This window comes from Theropithecus gelada, chromosome X, assembly GCF_003255815.1.
Source record: "Theropithecus gelada isolate Dixy chromosome X, Tgel_1.0, whole genome shotgun sequence".
NCBI lineage: Eukaryota > Metazoa > Chordata > Mammalia > Primates > Cercopithecidae > Theropithecus > Theropithecus gelada.
In genome coordinates this window covers 152,186,437-152,197,075 of record NC_037689.1, presented here as the reverse complement: position 1 = coordinate 152,197,075, position 10,639 = coordinate 152,186,437, and the positions used below count along the sequence as shown (strand labels likewise).

The window sequence follows — 10,639 nt, the reverse complement described above, 5'->3', positions numbered from 1 at the left end:
GTGAGATGGTATCTCATTGTGGTTTTGATTTGCATTTCTCTGATGGCCAGTGATGATGAGCATTTTTTCATGTGTCTGTTGGCTGTATGAATGTCTTCTTTTGAGAAGTGTCTGTAGTTTGTTTCTTACTAATGAGTTGTTTGAGTTTCTTACCCATTATCAGATATACAGTTTGCAAATATTTTCATCCATTCCATAGGTTGCCTTTTCACTCTGTTGATTATTTCTTTTGCTGTGTAGAAAGTTTTTAGTTTGATGCAATCCCAGTTGTCTGTTTTTGTTTTTGTTGCCTGTGATTTTGGTGTCATATAAAAAAAGTATTGCCCAAATCAATATCAGGAAGTTTTTTTCCTGTTTTCTTCTAGGAGTTTTATAGTTTCAGGTCTTATATACAAGTGTTTAATCAATTTTGAGTTGAATTTTATGTTTAGTTTGAGAAAAGGGCCCAATTTCTTTCTTCTGCATGTGGAAATTCAGTTTTCCCAATATCATTTATTGAAGAGACTCTCTTTTTCCTGTTGTGTGTTCTTGGCACCCTTGTCAAAAATCTGTTGACAGTAAATGTATGAATTTATTTCTGGGCTTTTCTATTCTGTTCCCTTGGTTGATGTGTCTATTTTTATGCCAGCACCATACTATTTTGATTACTGGAGACTTGTAGTATATTTTGAAATCAGGAAGTATGATTCCTCTAGCTTTGTTCTTCTTAAGATTGCTTTGCCTGGCTGCATATGATGGCTCACACCTGTAATCCCAGCACTTTGGGAGGCTGAGATGGGTTGATCACTTGAGGTCAGGAGTTTAAGAGCAGCCTCACCAACATGGTAAAACCCCGTCTCTACTGAAAAAATACAAAAATTAGCCAGGTGTGGTAGCTGAGGCAGGAGAATCACTTGAACCTGGGAGGCAGAGGTTGTGGTGAGCTGAGATTGCACCACTGCACTCCAGCCTGGGTGACAGAGCAATACTCTGTCTCAAAAAAAAAAAAAAAAAATTGCGGCCGGGCGCGGTGGCTCAAGCCTGTAATCCCAGCACTTTGGGAGGCCGAGACGGGCGGATCACGAGGTCAGGAGATCGAGACCATCCTGGCTAACACGGTGAAACCCCGTCTCTACTAAGAAATACAAAAAACTAGCCGGGCGAGGTGGCGGGCGCCTGTAGTCCCAGCTACTCGGGAGGCTGAGGCCGGAGAATGGCGTGAACCCGGGAGGCGGAGCTTGCAGTGAGCTGAGATCCGGTCACTGCACTCCAGCCTGGGTGACAGAGCGAGACTCCGTCTCAAAAAAAAAAAAAAAAAAAAATTGCTTTGCCTCCTTGGGGTCTTTTGTGATTTCATATTAATTTAAATTTTTTTTTTTATTTCTGTGAAGAACACCATTGAGATTTTGAGATTTTGATACAGATCACATCAAATCTATAGATTACTTTGGGTATTGTGGACATTTTAACAATACTAATTCTTTCAATTTAGGAATATGGAATATCTTTTATTTATCTGTGTCTTCTTTAATTTCCTTCATAAATGTTTTCTATATTTTCATTGTACAAGTCTTTCATTTCTTTGGTTAAGTCTATTCATAAGTATTTTATTCTTTTGTTGCTATTGTAAATAAGATTATTTTCTAATTTCCTTTGGGATAGTTTATAGTGTATAGAAACACCACTGACTTCTGTATGTTGATTTTGTATCCTGCAACTTTACAGAATTTGTGTATTAGTTCTAATAATTTTTTGTTGAGTCTTTAGAGTTTTCTACATGTACGATCGTGTCATCTGCAAAAAGAGATGATTTTACTATTCTCTCCTATTTGGATGCTTATTTTATTTATTTATTTTTTTAAATTATATTTGAAGTTCTGGGGTACATGTGCAGAACGTGCAGTTTTGTTACATAGGTATACATGTGCCCTGGTGGTTTGGTGCACCCATCAACCCGTCACCTACATCAGGTATTTCTTCTAATGTTATCCCTCTCCTAACCCCCCACCCCCCAACAGGCCCTGGTGTGCAATGTTCCCCTCCCTGCTTCTATATGTTCTTATTGTTCAACTCCCACTTATGAGTGAGAACATGCAGTGTTTGGTTTTCTGATTTTGTGATAGTTTGCTGAGAATGATGGTTTCCAGCTTCATCCATGTCCCTGCAAAGGACATGAACTCATCCTTTTTTATGGCTGCATAGTATTCCATGGTGTATATGTGCTACATTTTCTTAATCCAGTCTATCATTGATGGACATTTGGGTTGGTTCCAAGTCTTCTGCTATTGTGAATAGTGCCACAATAAACATACATGTGCATGTGTCTTTATCGTAGAATGATTTATAATCCTTTGGGCATATGCCCAGTAATGGGATTGCTGGGTCAAATGGTATTTCCAGTTCTAGATCCTTTAGGAATCGCCAAACTGTCTTCCACAATGGTTGAATTAATTTACACTCCCATAAACAGTGTAAAAGCGTTGCTATTTTTCCACAACCTCTCTAGCATCTGTTGTTTCCTGACTTTTTAATGATCACCATTCTAACTGGCATGAAATGGTATCTCTTTTTTTTTATTTTTTTTAATGGTACATAAAGCTTTATTGTGGTATAATTTACATATCGTAAAATGTGCCCATTGTAACTGTATACATTATTTTTTAGTAAATTTATGGTTTTAGAGCATTTTCATCATCTCAAAAACTTCCCTCAGCCCATATGCAGTAAATTCCCACTACCACCCCTAATTCCAAGCAACTATTGCTTTCATTTCAGTCTTTCTTTTAACATAACTTTTTTTTTTAATACTTTAAGTTCTAGGGTACATGTGCATAACGTGCAGGTTTGTTACATATGTATACTTGTGCCATGTTGGCTAATATCTAGAACCTACAAAGAACTCAAACAAATTTACAAGAAAAAAACAAACAACCCCATCAAAAAGTGGGCAAAGGATATGAACAGACATTTCTCAAAAGAAGACATTCATACAGCCAACAGACACATGAAAAAATACTCATCATCACTGGCCATCAGAGAAATGCAAATCAAAACCACAATGAGATACCATCTCACACCAGTTAGAATGGCAATCATTAAAAAGTCAGGAAACAGCAGGTGCTGGAGAGGATGTGGAGAAATAGGAACACTTTTACACTGTTGGTGGGATTGTAAACTAGTTCAACCATTATGGAAAACAGTGTGGTGATTCCTCAAGGATCTAGAGCTAGAAGTACCATATGACCCAGCCATCCCATTACTGGGGATATACCCAAAGAATTATAAATCATGCTGCTATAAAGACACATGTACACGTATGTTTATTGCGGCACTATTCACAATAGCAAAGACTTGGAATCAACCCAAATGTCCATCAGTGACAGACTGGATTAAGAAAATGTGGCACATATACACCATGGAATGCTATGCAGCCAAAAAAAAAAGGATGAGTTCGTGTCCTTTGTAGGGACATGGATGCAGCTGGAAACCATCATTCTCAGCAAACTATCACAAGAACAGAAAACCAAACACCACATGTTCTCACTCATAGGTGGGAACTGAACAATGAGATCACTTGGACTCGGGAAGGGGAACATCACACACCGGGTCCTATCATGGGGAGGGGGGAGGGGGGAGGGATTGCAATGGGAGTTATACCTGATGTAAATGACGAGTTGATGGGTGCTGACGAGTTGATGGGTGCAGCACACCAACATGGCACAAGTATACATATGTAACAAACCTGCACGAAATGGTATCTCATTGTGGTTTTGATTTGCATTTCTCTAATACCCAGTGATGATGAGCATTTTTTCATATGTCTGTTGGCTGCATAAATGTCTTCTTTTGAGAAGTGTCTATTCATATCCTTTGCCCATTTTTTGATGGGGTTGTTTTTTTCTTGTAAATTTGTTTAAGTTCTTTGTAGATTCTGGATATTAGCCCTTTGTCAGATGGATAGATTGCAAAAATTTTCTCCCATTCTGTAGGTTGCCTGTTCACTCTGATGATAGTTTCTTTTGCTGTGCAGAAGCTCCTTAGTTTGATTAGATCCCATTTGTCAATTCTGGCTTTTGTTGTCATTGCTTTTGGTGTTTTAGATATGAAGTCTTTGCCCATGCCTATGTCCTGAATGGTATTACCCAGGTTTCCCTCTAGGATTTTTATGGTCCTAGGTCTTACATTTAAGTCTTTGATCCATCTTGAGTTGATTTTTGTAAAAGGTGTAAGGAAGGGGTCCAGTTTTAGTTTTCTGCATATGGCTAGCCAGTTTTTCCAACACCATTTATTAAATAGGGAATCTTTTCCCCATTGCTTGTTTGTGTCACGTTTGTCAAAGAAAAGATGGTTGTAGCTGTGTGGTGTTATTTCTGAGGCCTCCGTTCTGTTCCATTGGTCTATATCTCTGTTTTGGTACCAGTACCATGCTGTTTTGGTTACTGTAGTCTTGTACTGTAGTTTGAAGTCAGGTAGCATGATGCCTCCAGCTTTGTCCTTCTTGCCCAGGATTGTCTTGGCTATGAGGGCTCTTTTTTGGTTCCATCTGAAGTTTAAAGTAGTTTTTTCCAATTTTGTGAAGAAACTCATTGGTAGCTTGATGGAGATAGCATTGAATCTATAAATAACCTTGGGCAGTATGGCCATTTTCACAATATTGATTCTTCCTATCCATGAGCATGGAATGCTCTTCCATTTGTTTGTGTCCTCTTTTATTTCGTTGAGCAGTGGTGTGTAGTTCTCCTTGAAGAGGTCCTTCACATCCCTTGTAAGTTGTATTCCTAGGTATTTTATTCTCTGTAGCAATTGTGAATGGGAGTTCACTCATGATTTGGCTATCCGTTTGTCTGTTATTGGTGTGTAGGAATGCTTGTGATTTTTGCACATTGACTTTGTATCCTGAGAATTTGCTGAAGTTGCTTATCAGCTTAAGGAGGTTTTTGGCTGAGATGATGGGATTTTCTAAATATACAATCATGTCATCTGCAAACAGAGACAATTTGACTTCCTTTTTTCCTATATGAGTACGCTTTATTGCTTTCTCTTCCCTGATTGCCCTGGCCAGAACTTCCAATACTATGTTGAATAGGAGTGGTATGAGAGGGCATCATTGTCTTGTGCCAGTTTTCAAAGGGAATGCTTCCAGTTTTTGCCCATTCCGTGTGATATTGTCTGTGGGTTTGCCATAAATAGCTCTTATTATTTTGAGGTATGTTCCATCGATACCTAGTTTATTGAGAGTGTTTAGCATGAAGAGGTATTGAATTTTATCGAAGGCCTTTTCTGCATCTATTGAGATAATCATGTGGTTTTTGTCTTTGGTTCTCATTATGTGATGGATTATGTTTATTGATTTGCATATGTTGAACCAGCCTTGCATCCCAGGGATGAAGCCAACTTGATTGTGGAGGATAAGCTTTTTGATGTGCTGCTGAATTCAGTTAACCAGTGTTTTATTGAGGATTTTCGCACTGATGTTCATCAGGGATATTGGCCTGAAATTTTCTTTTTTTGTTGTGTCTCTGCCAGGTTTTGGTATCAGGATTATGCTGGCCTCATAAAATGAGTTAGGGAGGATTCCCTCTTTTTCTATTGTTTGGAATAGTTTCAGAAGGAATGGTACCACCTCCTCTTCATACCTCTGGTAGAATTCAGCTGTGAATCTGTCTGGTCCTGGATTTTTTTTTTGGTTGGTAGGCTATTAATTACTGCCTCAATTTCAGAACTTGTTATAGGTCTATTCAGTGATTTGACTTCTTCCTGGCTAAGTCTTGGGAGAGTGTATGTGTCCAGGAATTTATCTATTTCTTCTGGATTTTCTAGTTTATTTTCATAGATGTGTTTATAGTATTCTCTGATGGTAGTTTGTATTTCTGTGGGATCAGTGGTGATATCACCAATATCATTTTTTATTGCATCTACTTGATTCTTTTCTTCTTTATTAGTCTGGCTAGCAGTCTATCTATTTTGTTGAAGAAATTCCCACTTAAAAAAGGTTATATCTCTGATTAGTGCCACAACATGATGAACTTTGAAAATATGCTAAGTGAAGGCCAGGCGCGGTGGCTCACGCCTGTAATCCCAGCACTTTGGGAGGCCAAGGCGGGCAGATCACGATCCTGGATTCATTGATTTTTTGAAGAGTTTTTCATGTCTCTATCTCTTTCAGTTCTGCTCTGATCTTAGTTATTTCATGTCTTCTGCTAGCTTTTGAATTTGTTTGCTGTTACTTCTCTAATTCTTTAATTTTGATGTTAGGGTGTCAATTTTCAATCTTTCCTGCTTTCTCTTGTGGGCATTTAGTGCTATAAATTTCCCTCTAAACACTGGTTTAAATGTGTCCCAGAGATTCTGGTACGTTGTGTCTTCGTTCTCCTTGGTTTCAAAGAACAGCTTTACATCTGCCTTCATTTCATTATTTACCTGGTAGTCATTCAGGAGCAGGTTGTTCAGTTTGCAGTAGAAAATGACTTCACTTGCCCCAGACCTAATAATTTCCTTTGTTCCCACTTCTTCTTGGTGCTTTCCTCCTTTGTGTCTACCATCGTAACATTCATCTAACCATAGTTGTCTTATGTAGATGTTGGGTGCTGTTGAGAAATGCACAAAGCAAATTAGAAGGAAGATGTGATTGACAGAAATTGTTTTTTACTGTGTATTCACTTTCCATGTATTTGTGCTAATCTCTCCATACAGGTCTTCTTTGGCAATGTGGATTCATCTGGGATAAAACACAATATTTTTAACCCTCCAATTATTGCTCGATACATCCGTTTGCACCCAACTCATTATAGCATTCGCAGCACTCTTCGCATGGAGTTGATGGGCTGTGATTTAAATAGTAAGTGCCAAGTCATCCTATATCCTTCTTCCCTCAACTGTGGGTAGGGCGACTAACTGTTCTAGTTATCCTGAGACTGGGGGAGGGTTCCCAGTATCAGGACACAAAATTGTCAGTGCTAAAACCAGCGCAGTCCTGGGCAAACCCAGAAATACCATTCAACCCAGCAACGCCATAACTGGGTGTATACTCAAAGGAATATAAATCATTCTGTCATAAAGACACATGTATACATATATTCATTTCCGCACGATTCACAATAGCAAAGGCATGGAATCAACCTAAATGCCCATCAACAACAGACTGGATAAAGAAAATGTGGTACATACATACCATGGAATACTATGCAGCCATAAAAAAGAATGAGTTCATGTCCTTTTCAGCAACATAGATGCAGCTAGAGGCCATTATCATAAATGAACTAATGCAAGAACAGAAAACCAAATATCACCTGTTCTCATAAATGGGAGCTAAACATTAAATGCACATGGACATAATAATGGAAACTCAGGAGGGGAGAGGTTGGGAGGGGGGTGTGGGTTTGAAGGTTACGTATTGGGTACTACACTCACTACCTGGGTGAGGGGATCATTCATACACCAAGCCTCAGTGACATGCAATTTACCCATGCAACAAACCTACCCATATACCGCCTAGAACCTAAAATAAAAGTAGAAGAAGAAAAGAAACAAGGAAAATTAAAGAGTCACACAAAGTGGGAAGAGCTGGCCAGAAAACAGATAACAATAACAGAATTGGCTGGGCGTGGTGGCTCACACCTGTAATCCCAGCACTTTGGGAGGCCAAGGTGGGCAGATCACGAGGTCAGGAGATCAAGACCATCCTGGCTAACACGGTGAAACCCCATCTGTACTAAAAATACAAAAAATTAGCTGGTCATGGTGGCGTGCGCCTGTAGTCCCAGCTACTCTGGAGGCTGAGGCAAGAGAATCACTTGAACCCGGGAGGTGGAGGTTGCAGTGAGCCGAGATCACGCCACTGCACTCCAGCCTGGGTAACAAAGTGAGACTCCATCTCAAAAAACAAAACAAAACAAAAAACCAATAACAGAATCTATGCAAAAGTTAACACCTGAGAAATGATATTATGATGACAGTAGCCCTAGAATATCAGTGGAGGCTGCTCAGTATAACTGACGCTGAAGCATGTCCTTGTGATAACCTTCTTTTTTCTTTTCTTTGAGGTTGCAGCATGCCGTTGGGAATGGAGAGTAAAGCAATATCAGATGCACAGATTACTGCCTCATCCTACTTCACCAATATGTTTGCCACCTGGTCTCCTTCAAAAGCTCGACTTAACCTCCAAGGAAGGAGTAATGCCTGGAGACCTCAGGTAAGAGGCAACAGATTTACTCTTTAACTGACTCAAAGCAGTGGTTGGGGAAAAAATGGGGGAAGCCCTTGACTGTTTCTTCCGAGGTATTTCTGTCAACTGTTAGTCCTAAAAAGAGTGTCAAGGAAGTTTGATTATGGGCTAATATCTGTCAAAGAATTGTAGAAGCTAAAGTCCATTTTACATATAAATATCAACAATTAGCTTTCTTTCCAGGTTTCTCATTACATCAATGGAAAGTAAACATTTACTGTGCATCTTAGTATCCCCAGGATGCGTCTAGGGATACAAAGGTGAATTGTGAAAAATTTTGGCTCTGAAGTTGCTTAGAGTTGAATAAGAGAGACTGATTAGCCAATAGAAAGTAGAGGCCTGGCAGCGCGGTGGCTCATGCCTGTAATCCCAGCACTTTGGGAGGCTGAGGCGGGCTGATCACAAGGTCAGGAGTTCGAGACCAGTCTTTTGCTGAGGCAGGATAATCACATGAACCTGTGAGGCGGACGTTGCAGTGAGCTGAGATCACACTATTGTACTCTGGCCCAGGCGACTGTGCCTGACTCCGTCAAAAAAGAAGAAAGAAAGAGAGAAAGAGAGAAAGAGAGAAAGAGAGAAAGAAAGAAGGAAAGAAAGGAAAGAAAGGAAAGAAAGGAAAGAAAGGAAAGAAAGGAAAGAAAGGAAAGAAGGAAGGAAGGAAGGAAGGAAGGAAGGAAGGAAGGAAGGAAGGAAGGAAGGAAGGAAGGAAGGAAGGGAAGGGAAGGAAAGGAGGGAGGGAGGGAGGGAGGGAGGGAAGGAAGGAAGGAAGGAAGGAAGGAAGGAAGGAAGGAAGGAAGGAAGGAAGGAAGGAAGGAAGGAAGGAGAGAAAGAGAGAAAGAGAGAAAGAGAGAAAGAGAGAAAGAAAGAAAGAAAGAAAGAAAGAAAGAGAGAGGCTGGGCACAGTGGCTCACTCCTGTAATCCTAGCACTTTGGGAGGCCTAGGTGGCAGATCACCTGAAGTCAGGAGTTCAAGACCAGCCTGGCCAACCTGGTGAAACCTCATCTCTACTAAAAATAGAAAATTATCCGGGCATGGTGGTGGGTACCTGTAACCACAGGTACTCGGGAGGCTGAGGCAGGAGAATCGCTTGAACTTGGGAGGCAGAGGTTCAGTGAGCTGAGATCGTGCCATTGCACTCCCGCCCGGGTGACAAAGCGAGACTCCATCTCCAAAAAAGAAAGTAGAGTGAGAAATGCTGTGGTATGGTTAAGAGGGATTTGGGAATTTCTGGGAGTAAATGGTTACCAAGAGGCTACTAATCCAACTCTATTGCCCTCAGGTGAATAATCCAAAAGAGTGGCTGCAAGTGGACTTCCAGAAGACAATGAAAGTCACAGGAATAACTACTCAGGGAGTAAAATCTCTACTTACCAGCATGTATGTGAAGGAGTTCCTCATCTCCAGCAGTCAAGATGGCCATCACTGGACTCTCTTTTTTCAGAATGGCAAAGTAAAGGTATGCTGGTCTCCTTGGAAAGAAAGGAAAAAAAAAAAACCACCTCTCCTAGAGCTTAGCATAACATAACAAGGTTGATATATGACCAAACTTTCAGGGCAACATTTATTAAGCACCTAAGGTAGCAAGACATTGTAAAAGGCATTCTGAGAGAACACGGTGACTTTAAGAAAAAGGTAAAGTACTGAGAAAAGGGCAGAGTAGATCCAAGAGTTGATTCTCCTCATCAGCACCTTGATTCCCAAGCCTTTTTGACCTTTAACTTTAGTGGTCCAGGAAGTCTTCATTCTTAATCTGGGTTTACTGGATAATTCAACAAATTGTGCTGATGAAAAGACATGACATAAACTCTTATCATCCCATGAGTAATGGGGGAAGGAATAGTTCCTCTCTTTGGTATTTTCTATATTCTTTGTTCACTAAGAGTTAACCATGATATGGTCCTTACCAATCTCTCTAATACAGTCTCTTGCCACTTGGCTCTTTAAGCTCCATCCATACTAAGAAGTTCGGCCGGGCGCGGTGGCTCAGGCCTGTAATCCCAGCACTTTGGGAGGCCGAGACGGGCGGATCACGAGGTCAGGAGATCGAGACCATCCTGGCTAACACGGTGAAACCCCGTCTCTACTAAAAAATACAAAAAACTAGCTGGGCGAGGTGGCGGCGCCTGTGGTCCCAGCTACTCCGGAGGCTGAGGCAGGAGAACGGCGGGAACCCGGGAGGCGGAGCTTGCAGTGAGCTGAGATCCGGCCACTGCACTCCAGCCTGGGAGACAGAGCGAGACTCTGTCTCAAAAAAAAAAAAAGAAAAAGAAATTCTCAGTTCACTAAACACAGCACATTGTATCTCATATCAGGCTTTTAAATAGATACTATTTCTTCTACCTGGAACATTTTTCTAGCTGCGCACTACTGCCACTTTCACCTGACTCATTCTTTAAGTCTCAGATAAACATCATGTTCAAGAAGAATTCCCTTAT

At 40.6% G+C, this 10,639-nt stretch overlaps 1 protein-coding gene across 2 annotated transcripts in view; it reads left to right on the top strand.

Moving 5' to 3' along the window:
• The window catches only part of F8 (coagulation factor VIII), a 222,598-nt gene that overhangs the window by 200,193 nt on the left and 11,766 nt on the right, over nucleotides 1-10,639 (top strand). For both annotated transcript variants that reach the window (XM_025371967.1, XM_025371968.1), the window contains 3 exons: nucleotides 6,673-6,817; nucleotides 8,022-8,170; nucleotides 9,484-9,660. In XM_025371967.1, the coding sequence (XP_025227752.1) occupies nucleotides 6,673-6,817; nucleotides 8,022-8,170; nucleotides 9,484-9,660 (471 nt within the window). The remainder of the gene's footprint in view (nucleotides 1-6,672; nucleotides 6,818-8,021; nucleotides 8,171-9,483; nucleotides 9,661-10,639) is intronic.